The 19413-nt window shown below is 46.9% G+C and overlaps 2 protein-coding genes across 13 annotated transcripts in view; one reads left to right on the forward strand and one right to left on the reverse strand.

Annotated features, from left to right (window-relative positions):
• Positions 1–3301, reverse strand: part of GLYR1 (glyoxylate reductase 1 homolog) — a 31407-nt gene extending 28106 nt beyond the window's left edge. For all 8 annotated transcript variants that reach the window (XM_042240659.1, XM_060406046.1, XM_042240658.1 and 5 more), the window contains exons 1-3: positions 3247–3301; positions 2155–2191; positions 1148–1227 (exon numbers count right to left, since the gene is read on the reverse strand). In XM_042240659.1, coding sequence (XP_042096593.1) covers positions 1148–1227; positions 2155–2191; positions 3247–3284 — 155 coding nt within the window. In that variant the 5' untranslated portion in view covers positions 3285–3301. The remainder of the gene's footprint in view (positions 1–1147; positions 1228–2154; positions 2192–3246) is intronic.
• A 160-nt stretch (positions 3302–3461) lies between these two features.
• UBN1 (ubinuclein 1) overlaps positions 3462–19413 on the forward strand; it is a 32094-nt gene continuing 16142 nt past the window's right edge. For all 5 annotated transcript variants that reach the window (XM_027961714.2, XM_027961715.2, XM_042240654.1 and 2 more), the window contains exons 1-7: positions 3462–4221; positions 7449–7736; positions 10645–10731; positions 11296–11391; positions 11750–11884; positions 12573–12676; positions 13335–13773. In XM_027961714.2, the coding sequence (XP_027817515.1) occupies positions 7488–7736; positions 10645–10731; positions 11296–11391; positions 11750–11884; positions 12573–12676; positions 13335–13773 (1110 nt within the window). In that variant the 5' untranslated portion in view covers positions 3462–4221; positions 7449–7487. The remainder of the gene's footprint in view (positions 4222–7448; positions 7737–10644; positions 10732–11295; positions 11392–11749; positions 11885–12572; positions 12677–13334; positions 13774–19413) is intronic.

A 19413-nucleotide genomic window follows, 5' to 3' on the forward strand; every position in this document is an offset into this window, starting at 1 on the left:
CTCCTCGTTCTAGAATCCTTTAATAATTCTACTCCTTCTACACTTGGTCCCACCTGAAGTGTTTATGTCTTGTTACCTCAGTTCCCGGAAGACAGGGACCATAGCGCTTGCTTCCCCAGAAGTTCTCTTTGGGGTCTGGCTGCACATTCAGCGCTTGTTTTACGCATCCGATGGTCTTTCTCGTGGTGTGCACGGCATTAGCAGAACATCCCCTCTTCCAGACTGTCTCTGGCTCTCACAGCTCTGGGCCAGTGACTCCCTTGAAATATTGCCACCAAAAGGATGCTAAGTTGGTTTGAGACAAGCACTAGGGCTGGGTATGTTGGTACATGTGTGTATGGTGAATGCAGACATGTCATGCAAACTGTAAACCAGGATGAGCACTCTGACACAAAAACTTGCTAGTGAAGAGTACCATTTATAAGAGATATTCCTATGGAATATCATATATCACTTTCCACAAGCATATACTTTTCAAACCCAAAGCTACATTTTCCTGTAAGAACCACATATACAAACACAATTACTTAGAGAAATTAAACCATCTAGCTAGAACCAGGCAATCAACTTGATGGAGTGATGAGAAAGCTAACCAAGTCACTGGAAGCACGAAAACACATTCCTCTCTTTGCTGCGATTTATTATATGGCCCACCAAAGAATCTCAAATTAACAATCCTGATTTCAACTCTAGAACACATCTGGTTAAAAAGCTTTACTGTTACAATGCTAGATCAAGTCATCTAGTTTTACAAGAACAAGGCTAAACAACTATTTTTATTAAGACAAAAGAAACTTTAGCTTTCACTGTATAACTCATGCCTGAACCCCAGTGATAAACAGCCATTAAGAAAACCAAACAAAAACAAAAGGATCTGCCTGGAGGGGAGAGGCGTTGAGTATAAGAGATGGGAAACCCTATCTCAATGAGGTGATCACATCTAGAAGGCATCGCCCTATTTTTCAACTGATGTCTGGGAGATAAGAATAACACCTTTTATTTAGGCAGAAACCAGAAGGATATGCCATTTTTATAGACCATGATAAGACTGAATTAGGAGACCGAATTAGAATATTCACAAAGCAGCTTCAACCCAGGGCAACTCCCAAACATAGGGAAAGTGAAACTCTTAGTGAGCACTACTCACTGATCTTCTGTTCCAAAAAACTTTACAAAGAAGCATTTCTTCCCACGTGGTTTCTTTAAGTCCTTGGGTGGGTTAACAATCTACAGGATGACAGAGGAAAACAAAAAGTTTTTTTCCACAGTGATAAGTTGGTAAGAAAAAACATGAAATAAAAGAAATATGTCTTAAAAAACAAAACCAAACACAGGGCCTAGTTTATGTCCAAACCTGGTGCTTTTCTACTGAGATACGTGAAATGTGCAAATATTCCAAGAGTTCCCAACATCTACTATCATCTACAGTGTTCAGTAGATACAATATCTAACTAAAATGACCCCGTTTTAAAAGTATTACTCCCTGCAACATGACCCTGTCATCAGTGAAGAAACATATGGGACACTCCTGAAGATTCTTTTGTACAAAAGAGTTGAGACAGGTGACAACAACAGTGACGAATAAATAAGGCACTGCAAATGCCATATTGCAAAGACACAGTCTAAAGACATTTCCTGGGCTCCAAGCAAGAATATAAAAACAGAACATTTGGAAGGCTATGAAGGATCGCCTCATGCAAAATGTGGAATGCCAACTTCTGCAAAGATGCACTGGAGCAGCACATATGGTAAAATGGAAGAAAATTTAAACTTAGTCGGGACAAAAATACTTTGACTTTTCACTAACCTACATTTAGATTTTTTTTCTTCCCGGAAAGTTTATTTTCTTCTCCTTTTGTTCGATTTATGCAAAGCTATTCAAGTCATAATGGATTTTCAGGATTAAAAGACTTTTATCAAAAACCACTTCTGAGTCAAGAAATAATAATTCACTGCAGATTAAAAGATCTGGTTTATGTATACTGCCTTTTCTAAATAAACTGATACTAAAGAAAAGAAACACAAAAAACCAGTATGTTATTTAAATAAGCCCAGTTTAACTCAATGCTAGAGTCTGTGGGGAATTCCATCTTACATGATCCCCCTTCTCAAAGCCAACTTCAGACGTTCTTCCTTCAGTATCAAGACACTCACCTTTCCCGGCCAAGGAGGATACCGGCCGAGTTTTCCCCTAGAGAAAACACAGAGAGTCAGCATTTGCTCTGGAAAAGCAATTCCAGCTCCTTCAACACACTCAACATGCAATTTATTTTTCCTAAACCTCCACCTTCACCCTCCACTGCCAGACTAAAAGCTGGCAACAAGGAATTCTTAAACGTGGCTTCCACAGCTGGGCCCAAGATGCCCAAATTCCTCAGAAACGCAATGCAAAAAAAAAAAAAAATCGAAGACTTCGGTGCGCCAGGTATGTGCATCCTTCTGGTGACGAGGAATACAGAAAGACAAAACAAAACCACCAACAGCCGTTTGTCTAGAGCCTGCCCGTGACGTGACGGGAGTGGGGGGCAGCTCGCTCTGTAAACACAAGACTTCCCCTTCACAAAGTCTGGTTTAATTCACCAGCCTGGCTTTGACAAAACGCTAAGGGAAGCCCTTCCTCCGGGTCGAAGAGACGAGCTGCGCAGCTCGAGGGAGGCGGCTCCCGTCTCGGTCCGGGCGGGACACAGAAGCCGACAACGAGAGGCACCGGTCACTGCCAAGCCTTCGGCTGTAATGGAGAAGTGTTCCCTTCATTTCTTCAAAGCGCAGCGCCGGTAGTCAGCTTTCGACACCCCCGGGCCGAGCCGCCCGCACAGGTGGGTTCCGTCGCGCAACGCGGGTGTCGGAGGGCTTTACCCAGACGAGACGGCCCCGCGGGCTCCCCGGCTCTTCCTGGGAGCCCCCCAGCCCAGACCCCGGGGGCGAGGAACCGGACGTCCGTGGAAGCCGCGCGGCGCCGGTCACTCTCCTCACAGTGGGCTGCCACGCGTCCGGGTGCGGAGCGCTGCTCTCCCCGGGCGGCCTCGGTGCTCGGAGCTGGGCCCACCGCGGCCACCCTCGGCCTCAGTCCCCCAGGGCCAGGCTGCCCCTTCCGCCCGGCTTCACTCCCTGCGCCGGCACCTCGTCTCGCCCTTTCTCCAAGACCTGGAGCGAGTAGAAAGGCCGCCTCGGGGCGGGCCACACACCCTACGCCAGGGGAGGCAGCTCCCCAGCGCACCGCTCTTGGCCCCGGCCGCCCGGACTCACCACACCAAATCGCCGAGCCGCAGACTCACAGCCGCCATCTTACCACCCAACCACCGCCGACGCACGGGCGGTCGGGAACATCAGCTCGCTCCGGCGCCGCCCATTGGAGTGAGGCTGGCCACGTGATAGGGGCCGACCGTCCCCCCGGCCACGCCGCTGCTCTGACGTCACCGCGCCCGTCGGGGCTTATTGGCCGGCCGAGCGGCACGTGACCCGGGCGCCGCGGTCTCCGCGCGCCGGATCCCCGAGACTCCCGGCTCCTTTCCCCCTCCCTCCGGCTCGTGACAACGAAGCGCCGCGGTACGAGGCGGCGGCGGCGGCGGCGGCGGCGGCGACGGTGCGGCCGGCGGAACGAGCGAGGGAGCCGGCCGTGCGGCCCGCCCCGCCCCCGGGCCCTGGCCTCCAGCGCCCGCCCCGACAGCGCTTCCGTTACGGCCGTTAGTCCGGCGCGGGCCCCGGGGCCGGCCGCGTCAGCGCGCCGGTAGCTGCCTTGACGGACTTTGGCGCGGCCTGGAAGCCAGCGCTCCGCCCGCGCCCGGGGCCCCGCGCCCGGCGGGCTCTGCATGGTCGCCCCCGCGGGGCGGACAGGTCTTTCGGGGCGCGCTCTCTAACGGCCGGCGTCTAGCGGGAGCCGCTCCGAGCCTGCTTCCGCGCTGCAAGTTCTCCCCGGGGCGCAGCGCTTCCCGCCGCGAGGTTCCGAGTTGCCCGGCCGACGTGGAATCGCCGTCTCTCCGCTTCCTCCTGGGCCGGCACAGCCGGCGATCCGCCCCCCTCCCCTCGCTCCGCTCACTACCCCGGGCGCGCGGGGACCCGGCCATGGGCCGCGGTGCGGGCCGGCGGCGCGCCGGGAGGCATGGCTCGGGGGCCGGCCGCTAGCGGCACCGCCGCCCGGGCTCTTGGGCCGGCATGAAGACGGCCGCGGGGGACACGAAAGCGACCCGCGGGGCCGTAGGCTGCGTCGCGCCGGGGACAAAGGTGCGTGTCTTTGTCGGGTCCGGGCTCTCATGTCAGTCTTGTAGTTTGACACTTTTGGGGGAAGTTGGGAGCAGGCTGTTTTTTGACAGCAGGAAGGCAGATGCTAAGGTGTCGTTTATCAGTGCGTTAAGACTAAGCCGTTCAATGGGGAAGTGGGGACAGCAGTTGAGCACAGCGTATGCCTACAAGTCAACAGCCCAGGTAGAAGATAAAAAAAATTTCAAGATCCCCAGTTCTAGTTGTAGAACCCAAAGAATTCAAGGCCCATGTTGACTTAACTTAGAACCGGCCTTTTATTGAGCCATCCTATGCTCAAGAAAAAAGGTGGCAGGTCTACACACTGTCTCCCAAAGGTATTTGGTTATAAGAGGGGGGTTTTAGCGAACTCGCGGCCCGGTTTCTCTTTGCAGTCAGCTTCCCCTAAATACTAGTTTCAGGACAGCTAGTTTCAGGAGCTGTCATTCACTGTTAACTATTTCATGTTGTTTTAGAGACTAGACCGATCTTTTTTTAAGCATATTTAAGTTTCCAGGAAATAAGAAAATTAAACACATCTTCCTAGTTTAAGAACTCTTAATTTTTGAGGAATTAAAGGATACTTTTTAGTGACTTAGTACAGTTTATGAATCGTACATCAGCATCACACTGGACCCTAAGGAAATTTGCGATAGAGCCGGGAACATGGTAATAAGTAAATATATTGTCTAATATTATCTTGGTAGTTCTAGCCAATGCAATAAGACATGAAACAAAAATAGAACATTATTTTTCAGAAAGGAGGAGACAAAGTTATTATTTCTGTGATAGGATAGGACAGTCTATTTTGAAAAACAGAGTTAAGGGAAAACCATTAAAATAGCTAGGAATTCATTGAAGAGACTAATTGCAAAATTAGCATTCAATATTCGGTGGGTTTTTCTAAATTTCACCAATAATCATTTTGAAAATATGATTGAGAGGGTATATAGAAACAACAAAAAGTACCATTCCTTGGAATAATCTGAGATACAAAAGGAGGCTTGAATTTCTTGGATAACTTGGGTTGAGGTTTTTTAAGAGGGGTGCTTTCGTTTGTAGAATACTTTGCTTTTATTTAGAATTAAGAGTCAACTCTTACAATTGAGTGTTTAAATACTTAAGCCTCTTAAGCTTTTTCAACAAATCTTGTTTATAAATCTAAGAATGTATACATAAAAATAAACATTTTAGATTTTTTCAAATATTTGAAAAAAAATTTGATTTTTGACAAAGTTTCAGTTAAAGCACTAGTTTAATAGATTCAGTTCAGTTCAGTCGCTCAGTCGTGTCCAACTCTGTGATCCCATGAACCGCAGCATGCCAGGTTGTCACCAACTCCCAGAGTTTACCCAAACTCATATCCATTGAGTCAGTGATGCCATCTAACCATCTCATCCTCTCTTGTCCCCTTTTCCTCCTGCCTTCAATCTTTCCCAACATCAGGGTCTTTTCAAATGAGTTAGCTCTTCACATTAGGTGGCCAAAATATCGGCATTTCAGCTCCAATATCAGTCCTTCTGGTGACCCAGGACTGATTTCCTTTAAGATGGACTGGTTGGATCTCCTTGCAGTCCAAGGGACTCTCTCAAGATTCTTCTCCAACACCACAGTTCAAGTTTAATAGATTAAATTCTCATAAACAATGAACTTTTAAAAAAATTAAGATTTCTTTGAGTGTTTTAAACTGCATTTAAAGTTCTATATGTTTGTTCTCCCAAGTACCTAAAACTTCTAAAACAGTGAACTCGTAAGCCTAAAGTTAAATCTTTCCAGGACTTAACTCTTGTAAGTCTAATAAACTTAAAGATGTAAGTCAGGTCTTTTAAAAACAGACTTTCAATTTTATATTTTTCTAAGGATTTCAAATTAAAATAACAACCACGAGATGCATTTTTAACCATTAGATTGACTGAGGTCATACTATCTAAAATTTGGGCCAAGATAAGGTTCCATTTTTAAACTACCTACTGGTCAGGCAGGGACCTAGTTACCACTTCCAAGCTGACCTTTCTGCATCCTCTATTGGTTAGTGTGCAGATTCTCTTCGTATGGTGGGACTTTGCCTGCTTTTATGAGTGGGTACTTTTATGTCTTCACCTTGAATTTGTTTCTATAATCCAGTGCATCACAGATGTCGTGGGAGCCCTTGAAGTTTCTTTTAGGGGAATTTTTTTTGACATGTTAGTGCATGGTGGTTTTTTGCTGCCAAAAACCAACCTGTTTTGCTGCCAGTTGCTTTTCTTCCTAATTAGAATTATTTTAACTCTTCATTTTTAGATATTTTATTCCCTTAGCTGGTTGTATAGGTCACAGTCTTATGGTCGCAGTGAATACTGCATGTGTGCACATACACGTAATGTATATGGATGCTGTGTGCATGCTCAGGCGTTCTGACTCTTTGTGACCCCATGGACTGTGGCCTGCCAGGCTCCTCGTCCATGGGATTTTCCAGCTAAGGATACTGGAGTGGCTGCCATTTCCTTCTCCAAGGGATCTTCCCCACTCAGGGATCAAACCGCATGTCTTTCGTCTCCTGCATTAGCAGGCAGATTCTTTACCAGTAGTGCCACTGGGGAAGCCCCTGGAAGGTCTTTGGCCTGTGATATTTGTCACTTTGCTGAGGCCCAAGTCTGGGTAGTGAAGACTGGTATGAGGAAGTGAGTCCAGCCACACTGCTCTTGAGACAGTGGTCTTAAACTTATCCTGGGGCGGGCAGAGCCTCTATGAACTGATGAAAACTTTGTGAAGAATGGCGCTACATAAAAGTAAACTACTGGTGCTGAAAACAAAGAGGTTTTAAGAAGGAGATTATTCTCAGTCCAAAGTTTTAAAAAAAGTATGTTGGATAAATTAAATGAAAACCAATTTTCTCTATGTTCCTTTGCAATTCTGAGGATTCTTTAAGGCTGTATCAGCATGGGTTCTCTAGTGTCAAGGATCTAGTGAATATGCATTGGACAGAAAGACTGGAAGTATGCTAAATTGTGATTATCTCTGAGTATAGGATTTGGGATGCTTTTCATATCTATATGAAGTTTTTTATATTTAAATAATATTTAGGCAGAAAAAAGCAGTAAATGGTAATTAAGATAAATTTAACGATGATTCTTGACAGTGAATTTTTTTTTTCAATTTTAAAACTAAACACGAAAAAAATCACCATTTTTACTATCTTGGTTTGACCTGGCTCTTGTTTTCAATATTAACAGAAGCCATGCAGTGACACCCGCTAAGACTTGTTGGTAGCCATGTCGGAGCCCCACAGGGTCCAGTTCACCTCTCTCCCAGGTTCTTTGAATCCTGCGTTTTTGAAGAAATCCCGAAAAGAGGAAGTTGGGGGAGCAGAGCAGCATCAGGACTCGGAGCCGGCTGCGGCCGCTGTTCGGATCACACTCACCCTCTTTGAGCCGGATCACAAACGTTGCCCAGAGTTCTTCTACCCAGAGCTGGTGAAGAACTTACGAGGGAAGGTGAAAGGACTTCAGCCCGCAGACAAGGTACACCGTCATCCCCAGCGCGCTCTGCGGATCTGATGCTCAGGATAGTGTGTGCTGGAAGGGTTCCAGAGGGCGGAAGCAGCATACAGAGGCTTGGCCTCCCCCTCAAAGCAAGCTCATGGTCTGCCAGTTTTGCCTCTGGAGGGAAGGGTTAGAATTCTTTCTAGAACCATTTTCCTTATTTATGCTAGAGAAAATGTATGGTCACATCCAAGGCTAATTTGTATTATGGCTAATTAATATGAATAAACACCAGATTTTTTCATGCCAAGGCTATAAGTGTTGCGTCTTAGTGTGACTAGTCCCTGCCTTTTCCAGAGCTGGAATTTCCTGCTGGGCATTTCTCTTTTCCAAGGGAATCTCATTGTGTCTAATACAAGGGCAGACAAAGACACAGACTGCTCTGCTCTTCTAAGCACAGTAATATTCTGGATAGTTTCTTTACTTGGATGGATAGAAACCTATTTTTGTGGGTTTTGTTTTTGTTGGGATTGTTGAAGTTTTTTCCCCCCTGCCAGAAATGGGCAGCCTTTATGGCTTTTGATAATCAGCTTGATTTCTTAAAATGTTTTTTAAATGATCTGTTTATTTTCCTGGCAGACTTGTTTTACGTTTTTAGTATGCAATGTTGCAAACATGTACAGTGTGGAGAGAATAATATAATAAACCCCCATGTGCCCATTACCCAGCTTCAGTTATTACTGATGTTTTGGCAATTCATTAACATTGCACAATTTTTTATAAACTTTTAAACTGAATTATGTGCATAATGAAAGCGGACATGTGATAAATGCACAGCTTGATGGACTGTCCACGAACACCCCGTAACCTGCACCTAGATTACAAAATACAACATTTGGGGGCCAACAGAAGCCCTTCTTCTTCCTTCCTCAGATACTGCCTCAGCCCTCGAGGGTGACAGCTGTCCTGATTTCTGATAGTTGAGATCAGCTTTGCATTTTCTGTTTTTCATGTCAGTGGAACCATGCAGTTTGAGTAGGAGCTGGGTCAGGAGCATTTATTGTAAGCACCTGCTGTAAGCCTGTGTACTCTGCCAGTCTCTGTGGGAAACGTGTGCAGGGTCCTGTGCTGGCAGCGTTCCAGTCTCTAGACTGGCTCCAGGGACATGGGGGTTGGGCTGGCATGGCTCACAGTGTCTGTCTGGGGTTGAAGAAATCATGCAGGTGCCTGACTCCTCTGGGCCATGTTCCTTCCATCTGATCCATGGTTGTGCTCTTTGGGGTGCCTTTGGTCCGCAGGACTATCCACTGTTTTTAGAAAAAAATGTGTTTCCTTAATAAAGATCTGATTGATTGAATGAAAGCCATTTCAGTCTGTGCCAGGTTGTATGAGGGCCAGTGGGTAGGCTGAGAAAAAGTAATTTCACATCCATTCATCAACTCTTCTCCAAAGTAGGAACAGTATCCTCTTCCTTGAGAGGAAGAGAAAGTAGCAGGAATTGGTTATTTATTTATGGGCTCAAACTAAATCAGTAGGTCAACTGAGATTAGAACTCCAGTGCTCTGATTTCACCTTTTGTGGGGTTCAGATGCCCTCCTCAACTGCAGAAAAATGCTTGGGTCTTACACAGAGAACTTCGGATCCAATTTGAGGGGATTCACTTCTGGCATCAGGTTCAGAACTCCTAAATTACCCTGTCTACTCTGCAGTGTTCAAAGCACAATGTAATCTGACACATTTATATATTAACTCACTTAGCACGTGTGTCTTAGAATGTGAAGGCACTGTGCTTAGAATGCTGAGGACTGAGTGAAGGTGGGGAGGCTGCTGTCCCAACCTCAAAGGAACTTTGCATTCTTGTAGATGTTTTAGGAGAATTACACCCACACAAGTAACAGGAGTCACAGTGTGGTAATTGTTAAGTCTGGTGCGAATATAGCCCCTGGAGGGCTTGGGCAGAAAGGAGCTTACATTCCAGATGCTGTGTGTAGACAGAGGCAGACCTTCATGCATTCAGGAAATAGTGGATGACTGCTGCTTGCAGGGCATTAAGAAGTGGACATTAAATCCAGTGCTGCTCCAGACGAGCGGGGTTTCTTAAAATTAGTTGAACCACTTAGGTTATATGTGATCATTGTAGAAGAAGGAAAAGTCCAGTCTTGGTGTTTTTTTAAGACTCCAAAGTCTTAAGTGTATTTGATACAGAAGTCTTTTATTAAAATTAAGATTCCTTGTCATGGAAGCTTAAGGTCCAACTCTGGAAAATTTGAGGAAAAATAGAAAGGTTTATGCAGTATAAACTTTGGAAAACTACTTGAAAATATCTGGAGATAGTATTGAGATTGGGAGGGAAGGGAGATTATTGATCCTTCAAGATAGGCTTCCAAGGAAAAGGAATGTCACGAACTTGGGTTTGACTATTGACAGCACTGAGAGAAGAATAAGTTCATAGCACTCTTCTAACCAGTAAGGTTGAACAGCTGTCAGGAGCTTGTTCTGTGCTCAGTGGGTTCTTAGCCTTTCTGAGCCAGTGGCTGCTTTGCAAGTCTGGGTGAAGCCTTTGGACCTTTTCTTAGAATAATGTTTTTAAATGCATAAAATAATTTTTAGTATTACAAAGGAAACCAGTTATATTGGAACACAGTCTTACGCGGGGGTGAGCATCCCCTGACTAAACTGCCTTTGCCATATTTGGAGCACTATAGGACCTAGTACTTCAGTGGGTGATTGTAGATATTTAATCAAGTTCTGTTGAGCCTCATGAATGGAAATTTTACTTTCAAACAAGGTAAACACGGATGGGAAGGTGATATGTATTTCCCTTGTCTTTTCTGAAAAAGCTGTTTTTATTATATAGTTTATCAGTGTGGAGTCAGTGAAGGTACAATGAATAGCTTTGTGGGAACGTTTTTGTGAATCTTGTTTCTGTGGAATGGTCTCTTTACAGAAGAAAGATCTCTTGGATCCTTTCAACGATGAAGAAAAGGAAAGGCATAAAGTGGAGGCCCTGGCTAGGAAATTTGAAGAAAAATATGTAAGATTTCTCTCTTGGGCAACAGAAAAACCTTGTTGGGTGGGAGAGGTTTTCAGACATTTTCATACTCCTTTAGTGGTTTATCCAATCAACACTAGTGTGACACGAGTGTAGAGCTTGGGGAGAACAGAATGAAGTGATTAAATGCAGTAAGGTACAGAAAGTGTGTATGGCAGGAACTCGTGTGCAGCTAAATGGATGAATAAACATTAAGAGGGTTTTACCCGTAGAATTTATCCTGAGAATAAGTGTTTTGATGCAAGGCATATGAGACCATTTAGTTCTTTCTTCAGTCTTAGGCCACTGTATGCATTTACAAATCTGTCCTATTTTGAAAGGTCTTCAGGGAACAAGGTTTTGGGGGATGTGTGTAAGAGACTGGTCCAGTGTTTTATAACCTTTAGTCATTAGCTTTTGGAGTTCAAGGCAACAATTAATTCTGTGTATTAAAAACAAAAAAGTCCTGTGACCCTGGGCCTGAAAATTTGTGTAAAGTTTAGATCTTGTGTTATATGTTCCTATCACAAGTATAAAAACAAGCATGTGATCTGTTTTAAATTTTAGGGTGGAAAGAAACGTAGAAAAGACCGAATCCAGGACTTGATTGATATGGGTTATGGTTATGACGAGTCTGATTCCTTCATTGATAACTCTGAGGCGGTGAGTACTTAATGAAACCACTGAAACCACCAGAAGTGCGTCACCCAGGCCCCTACTGACAGTGCCTGGAGCTGGGGGTGGAGGCAGTGGGTGTGCCCTTTCAGTGGAAAGAGCTGCTCTGAAGGGACCGGAAGTGACACCTTGATCTGGGCCTTGGTTCCCTCTCCGAATATGGTGATCAGATCTGTGCAAAACACCTCCTAACTTGGACATTGGTGACTGACCTGAAGCATACCTTAGTATGCTGTCTGAAATGTGACAGAGGAACAGAGTCACATCTGTTCTGTCAAGATGCACTCTGCACCTGTGGACGTAGCACAGACTTTGGAGCTGATCCAAGTTTGTTTTCCCCCTTCAGTACGATGAGCTTGTTCCTGCTTCTTTGACTACGAAGTATGGAGGATTTTACATTAACTCGGGAACCCTGCAGTTTAGACAAGCGTCAGAGTCTGAGGATGACTTCATTAAGGAAAAGAAGAAAAAATCTCCCAAGGTTAGAACATTGCTCGCTTTTGGACTTCAGAAGTGCTTTTTGACGTGACTTTATGAGATCAGTAGGTGACTTGCCTGAATCTGTGCGGTTTAGGATGGCTCAGGAGAGTGGCGGAGAGGCATCAGCTGTGCCGAGGTTGGCGGCTCCCTTCACACACGTGTGCCGTGACCCTGGAGGCTCCGTCATTGTGTCCGTGCCTGTGTCCCAGCAGGCTCGGCGGGGACTCGCTCCTCGAGGTGGCCCCAGGGCGGGGACGAGGGCAGTGACGGGTGTGGAGTGAGGGACGTGTGCACCAGCTTACTCTATCTCATCTGTGGACATTAGAGGACTTCACCCCAACGAAAATGAGTTAGCCCTAAGATAAGCTTATTTTGAAAGCTATCTATGACTGCCTGGGTGTTTAAAATGCGAGGTAGGCCCCCACACAGCTCATTTTAAAACAGAAATGGTTCAGGCTGCAGAAGGGCCTCTGTTGCCTCTGGCCCGGGTTTCCTAGGAGCCGCTGTCAGTGGGAATGTTGTCCTGACCTGCAGGTCTGTGGTCCAAGGACTGAGCTGAAATCCTGTGTTCGTGGAGGAAGTAAGACAGCTCTCAGGATGTAGCCTGGGCGGAGAAGGCCAGTGCTGCGTGCTGCACTTGCTCCCAGAGCTAGGGAGCCGTGTAACTCTGCCTTGTCTTTAATTCTCAGAAGCGGAAGTTGAAGGAAGGTGGTGAGAAGATAAAGAAGAAGAAAAAAGATGACACTTATGACAAGGAGAAGAAATCGAAAAAGTCCAAGTTTTCCAAAGCCGGGTGAGAGGCAGCAGCTTCTTTGCTAGGAGGACTCGGCACCGCCAGGGCCGCCGGGCCGCGCACCCACCTCCTCACAGCCTCGCGGGGCCGCGGGCCTCACGGTGCCGCACGGCCTTGTCGGGGCCCTCAGTCTGTGTGCCGGGCATCAGAGTGCGCTCTGCCCCGCGTCAGTGTTGGCGGGTCTCTCTGTCACTGTGTGGCTGCTGCCGTTCCTGTTCTCCTGAGCACCCTCCTCTGCCCCCAGTCTCCTCTGTCTTTGTCCCCTTTGTCTTCTCCAGTCCTGCTTCCTCAGCCTCACTCGGTCTCACCCCAGCTGCCCTCCAAGTTGCTGCTGCTCCTGCTTTCTCCCTTTAAATGTCTTTTCTTGCCCCTCCTGTTTTTCCAACCTTTTGTTTCAGCCTGGCAGTGGTTTTAAAAAACCCATCGGATGTTTAGCATTTTGTGTTACTGTTTTGCTAACCTGTATTCAGTCTCAAGCTTCGGTCCCAGCAAGGAGGAGCTCCATGTGCCAAGAGGAGGGAGGAGGAGTGACGGGGTGGACTTGTGGCTGAGGTTCCCGGAGACCTTTGTGCTGGGAGTGGGGCTAAAGCCCCTCTGGAAATTTCCCTCGCAAGGGGTCCTGCAATCTTAGTAACCAACTTCTCCCTTTTACTTGCAGCTTTACAGCCCTCAATGCCAGTAAGGAGAAGAAGAAAAAGAAGTATTCTGGGGCTTTGAGTGTTAAAGAGATGCTGAAGAAATTCCAAAAGGAGAAAGAGGCTCAGAGAAAGAGGGACGAAGAACATAAGCCCATAGCAGTGTCATCAGCAGAAGCTCAGGGCTTGCGGGAATTGGAAGGCACCTCCGACCCTTTGCTCTCGCTCTTCGGCTCTGCCTCTGACAATGACTTGCTGCAGGCGGCCACCGCCATGGACTCGCTGACGGATTTGGACTTGGAGCAGCTGCTCAGTGAGTCTCCAGAAGGAAGCCCCTTCCGCGATATGGATGATGAAAGCGATTCCCTTGGGGTGGGACTGGACCAGGAATTCAGGCAGCCCTCTTCCCTTCCCGAAGGCCTGCCTGCACCCCTGGAGAAGCGCGTTAAGGAGCTGGCTCAGGTATGGTGACATGGAGTGGCTGGGCTCTCCTGGAAGCGATTGGGCGGATCGTTGCTGGTCCCGAACCATTTGCAGCTCATGGCCCAGAGCAACCCTTAGTCAGTGGGCGCTCCTAGTGTCTGCTTTTCCAGGCTTTCTTCCCACCCCAAGCAAGGGCACAGGGTCAGCTCTGCCTGTCCTTTTGTGATTCCTTCACGTCTGGAAAATTTGCTTCTGGAGAGATTTTTCTCTCCTTTGTGCCTGTCAGAGTCTCTTTCCTTTTGTGTGACATATATTCATGTTGGCAGTAGGCAGCTGGGGCAGAGATCCATCTCTTTAGTAATCTGGAGGTTTTGAACATTCATAGAAGTTTGCAGACATGTTGGGCGTGGGGCATATGCTTAGTTGCCACTGGGTTTAGTGTTAGGTAGTGATTATAGGAATCTGGAATGGTGATAAGTAAGAAGAGCTGAACCATAAGTGCTGTCCAACAGCCCCACATTAAAAGCAGTAACGGTCTTCGGAAAATAGCAGCCATTCCTCCTGTTTTCCCCCTGGGGATGGGGAGTTGAGCTAGTACTAGAGCACTAAAGGCTGTAAACTCCACGGTCCGTGAATACCCATGCTAAGCCAAGCACGGGTCATTAGTTACAGTGTATTTCAGTTAAAATACCATTTCACCTTGGACATCCTGACTGTGACAGCCCTGGGGGCACTTATACTCCATAGCTTAGGTTTCAAACCAGTGACTCTCAGTGTTTCAGAATCTCTGTTGTGTATACTAGTCCTCATATACACTAGGACCAGGGCAGGATAAAACGTTAACCACTTCTGCAAATGATTTTCTCACTTGCAAAAAATACTTGATCAAGGCATGTGAAATAATTCAGACGTCTTATTCAGAGCTCTGTTCATCCTTGTGGAATGAACACAGTGTTGTTTGAATGTACCCATTTAAATGAATTATGCCCTGTCAGGATTCAGGGTCTGTCTTAACAGGATATTAAGGTAGAAGTAGTTAAATCTGAACTTCGTGTGTATGAGCTTATTGTCCTGTGCTTGCTCTCAGAATATATGTTAAAAAAAAAATATTACCCCTTTTCAGTCTTGTGGTATGTAATCAGATTATCCTGTAGCTCCTGAAAGCCTTGAGTCAGGTCAGACGTGTGTGGCAGAGGCCAGTCATTCCTTAGAGGAAAGTTAAAGTGGCTCTGGGTGCGTCCCTGCTGCCAGTGCGGGGGTGTCCCAGTCTGATAACTGAGACTCAGTATTACATTTTCTTGGGAAGGATGGACAAGTCTGGTGGAAACAAAGCGGCTCCATGTGGAACAGCATTGGGTCATGATTTGAGAAAACCTTACTCTGTGGAGCCCATCAGGTGGATGCCGAGCAGGCTCTCCTTCCTCGGGAATTGCCGAGTCTCGGTCGTCTTTCAGGCGTGATGCAGGCAAGTCAGGAGCCCGTAGGTAAGGTAGGCTCAGGTCCTGGTGAGGAGGTGGTGACTGTACGTCACTGTACTGGCTTGAACATATATTCACGTGTGAAACTGTTACTTCAGCCAATCACCTGGCCCTTCAATGGCAGCATTAGGAAACTTGGGAAATTGGGAAAATCCTGCCGCTCTGAAAACTATTTTCAACTCACTTTCTTTTCTAGCCTCTGTGTATATGTTTTTATGCAGTTGTAATTATAGTCGTGAATAATTGTTTTCTGCTCTTTTCACTTAATAAATATCATTACAAAGCCCTCATTATTTTTAATGATTGCATGAACAAGAAGGCTTATTTTAGAAAGTGACTTAATGCCACTGTGAAGGCTCCTGGTGCTGGGGGCACTTGGCGCCGCCTGCACGTGTGCACAGGCGCTCTATCCCCAGGCCCTGCTGTGAGAGTCTGCTGGCAGAGGTTCCTCCCAGGGAAAGACGCCTGTGTACACAGAAATGACACATGATTTTCAAAAGTCACACGGGGATCTTTGGATCATTAATAAGAAGCCTCGTCCTAGATCTTGAACTGGACATTATTTTCCTATTTAAATTAAGCTTGATGCATCTAACTAACGTTGGCAGTGTTTATGTTTCTCACTTTATTTCTCACTCCCTTCTTTTTCTTTTTTTTCTCGTCGCTTTGTTTTTGTGGTGCTTTGTTGAGATTTTAAATCTTGGCCCTAGGGGGTACATGTATCAGTTGCTACTGTGTCTAAACCCACCCTACCCCACCCCACACATGTGGTGGCTCTCGGGGCTGCCTTCAGCTGGTGAGATAGCTGGGCCTTGGGATAGCTAGGACCATAGGGCCTCTCCCGTCTCATTCTGGGCAGGACAGTCTCGGGGTAGTATCTCAAGAGGGTGAAGGTGGAAGCCAGAAGACCCTCATGCTCTAGCCTTTGAGGTGGTGTGCACCTCTGCTACACTGTGTTGGGAAAGCAAGTTACCAGCTAGCGGCCCCCTCCCATGGGGATGCCCCGTCCCGGGACGGGAAGAGTCCGTGGTCCTGTTTGCAGTCCCCCATGGTACTGAAGCAGATTCTAACGTGATGTGCATCAGTCTCCCAGGGAAAAATGTTTTGCAGTTGGAAGCGAAAATAAGATTTGTCTTCTAACTAGGTGTTATTCTTAAAACTTCGAAAAATATATTTGAAAGTGTCCATGTGTGAAGGAGAGATTCTGAGAGGGAGCGCTCCAGCGCTGTGAGCCCACTTTCCGCTTTCTGCTCCCCTCTGCTGTGCCTGTTCACGGGCCCCAGGGAGCCCATGGTTTGACCTGAAGGCCTTGCCCCTGTCTGTCTTCTCCTAATATGTGTTGGTTGTGTCTTTTGTCTTGCTGGTTGGAAAGCTCAGGTAACGTTGCCCCTTGATATGTAACTGTCTTGATAGAGTTTGGCAGGTACTCACCCTGCTCCGTGCAGATGACCCGTGTCTGTTTTCTCTTCATTCAAGCATAAAATGGAAAGGATAGTGATACTAAAAATAGAAAAGAAATGGAGACACATGTTGCCCACCCTTCTACCTGCTCAGTGCTTACTCTTCTGTACAGTTAGAACCCTTGCATTGCAAAACTAGAGAGACACCGATTCACAGAAAATAAGATAGGAAAAAACAACTTTGAGACCTCCCTCGTGGTCCTGTGGTTAAGACTCTGTACTTGCAGTGCAGGGGGCACAGGTTTGACCCCTGGTCGGGGAGCTAAAATCCTGCACGCCTTGCGGTGCACCCTAAGAACAAACGAACTGCTTTGGTCTTTGTCAAGAAAATCATACCAGATTTCACTCTATTCGGCAAAAGCAGGTACAGTATATAAAGTTGTGATCTAGGTGCTGAAAGGCTAGAAGTGGCTCTTCTTAATAATGAATAAAGAGCTCATTAAAAGGCTCTTGGAACTATTGTAAATCAGCGTGATCTGGCTGTCTGGGTTTATTTCATTTCCTAGCTAATCTCAGAGTGATTGATTTAACTGATTCATACAACCGCCTCCAGCAAGGGTGTTTCTCATTAGGGTTGTGGGATCTCAGTTCTTCCTGGCAAACTATCAACTACATAGTCAGTGGCTCTTTTATTTAGATTTATTTAAAAATGCAGCCCTTGACTGCTTCAGCATAAAGCCAGATCCTCAGAGATACTGTTGTGCATGATTCAGAAGGCGTCAGGAAAAAAAAAAATTATATAGCCAGAAAGCTTCTGAAATGGCTGATATCTGAAAATTTGATTGGAGGGAATTCCCTTGTGGCTCAGTGGTTGGGACTCCTTGCTTTCACTGTCAGGGGCCTGGGTTCAGTCCCTGGTCAGGGAACTAGGATCCCACCAGCCGCACAGTGCGGCCAAAAACAAACAAGAATTGGAAGCCTGAGGTGTTGCTGGGTCTGACAAACAGGCATTTGAAGTGCATGTTAATTAGGTTTAATTAATCTAAAGGTGCTTCTGCATCTTACAGCTAGCAGTGTGCTAAGTCACGTCAGTCGAGTCTGACTCTGCGAGCCTGTGCACAGCACACATGGACTGTAGCCCGCCAGGCTCCTCTGTCCATCGGATTCTCCAGGCAGGAACACTGGAGTGGGTTGCTGTGCCCTCCTCCAGGGGATCTTCCTGACCCTGGGATCGAACCCATGTCTCTTACATCTCCCGCATTGGCAGATGGGTTCTTTACCCCTAGCGCCACCCGAGAAGCCCTGTAACCAGCAGTCTCTAAGTTGAGAGAATGACTCCATTTTTTTTTTCTCAAACTGAAGTCACAATCCCAGTACATTAAAGGTGCCACAGGGGAATTCCAAACTCCCTGACAGCATAAAGCGTAACAGGTGACGCCAGTGTTGCCCTCTCTTCTTTCCTCTCTGCCAGCCATCTCCGGCCTCTGCCCCTCCCCTAGCCGAGCTAAATAAATTTTTTCACATCCTCTGCAAGTTTTGTCCGGTACTGAGCTTTTCTTCCTCTTAGTTTTCATCCTTGCAGTGATAATCTGTTCATTTGTGTGTTCATTCATCGCCCACTCAGCTGACTTTTACTCAGTAGCTATTAGGTGATGGGCCGCTGTGGGAAACATGTTGATGAGTAAGATTCAGTTCACGTTCTCCACGAGCTTGTTGTACAGAGTGGTAGCCATGTAAACAACGGGCTGTGGGACAGAGCAGGGTGAAATAAGCTGTCATGATTGGGTGGCCAACAGGATGGTCCAGTGGACTGCCAAACTTAAGGAAGGGAAAGGGGCTCTTGAGGGCCCGTAGGGATAGGACTGGAAGCAGCAGGCTTGGCCAGCCTCTCGGGTGACATGGCCTTCTGGTAAGCCAGGGCACAGGGCTGAGAACAGGCAACGTGTTGGATAACAGGGACACCTGGTATGTGGTGGGAGGTGGGGGCTGGAAAGGATGGTGAGGCCATGTCCTGGAGAACCCTGACTGCCAGGTGGAGGAGTTTGGGTTTGATTCTAGGCTCAGGAAGGCCTCCCGAAGCACTCTAAAGAAAAGTGAGAGGATTTAAGAAGGGTGAGGTGCTGTTGTTAGAAGTAGGGACTTGGGAGGAAGAGCAGAAAGGAGTGGTTTAGATTTCGGACAACTTGATTTGTCTACTCCAGGGTCATTCATTCAGGGAGATAATTGATAGTTCTGGTCCAGAGCTGAGGATAGACGTTTAGGTTGTGTTTGTTATTTTGTGCATACGTGTTATTTTGAAGCTGAGGGGGAGACATTGTTGGGGGAAGAGGTCTCTCGATGGAACTTGGGAGCGCGCCTGCAGCTGAGAGCTAGTGGAGGAGACAGGATAGAGCTAGGAGGTCAGAACAGGACTCAGAGGATGTGGTGAGGGGAAGGCCTAAGGGGCTAGAGAAAGGTTGGCGTTCCCAAGGGTTGATCAGGACTGATCATTTCACTGTAGACAATCACCTCATTGTCTGTATTTACGATCAGTATTATATGTCGAGCCTGACATTTTATTTTGCCTAAAGCCTTTGGACCAGTGAACTTCCTTGGTGGCTTAGACAGTAAAGAATCTGCCTGCGATGCAGGAGATGCTGGTTCGATCCCTGGGTCAGGAAGATCCCCTGGAGGAGGGAGTGGCAGCCCACTCCAGTATTCTTGCCTGGAGAATCCCATGGACAGAGGAGCTGGGTGGGCTGCAGTCCACGGGTCACAAAGAGTCGGACACGACTGAGCAGCTGACTTTGCACCAGGAACCT

Source organism: Ovis aries, chromosome 24, assembly GCF_016772045.2.
Source record: "Ovis aries strain OAR_USU_Benz2616 breed Rambouillet chromosome 24, ARS-UI_Ramb_v3.0, whole genome shotgun sequence".
Classification (NCBI taxonomy): domain Eukaryota; kingdom Metazoa; phylum Chordata; class Mammalia; order Artiodactyla; family Bovidae; genus Ovis; species Ovis aries.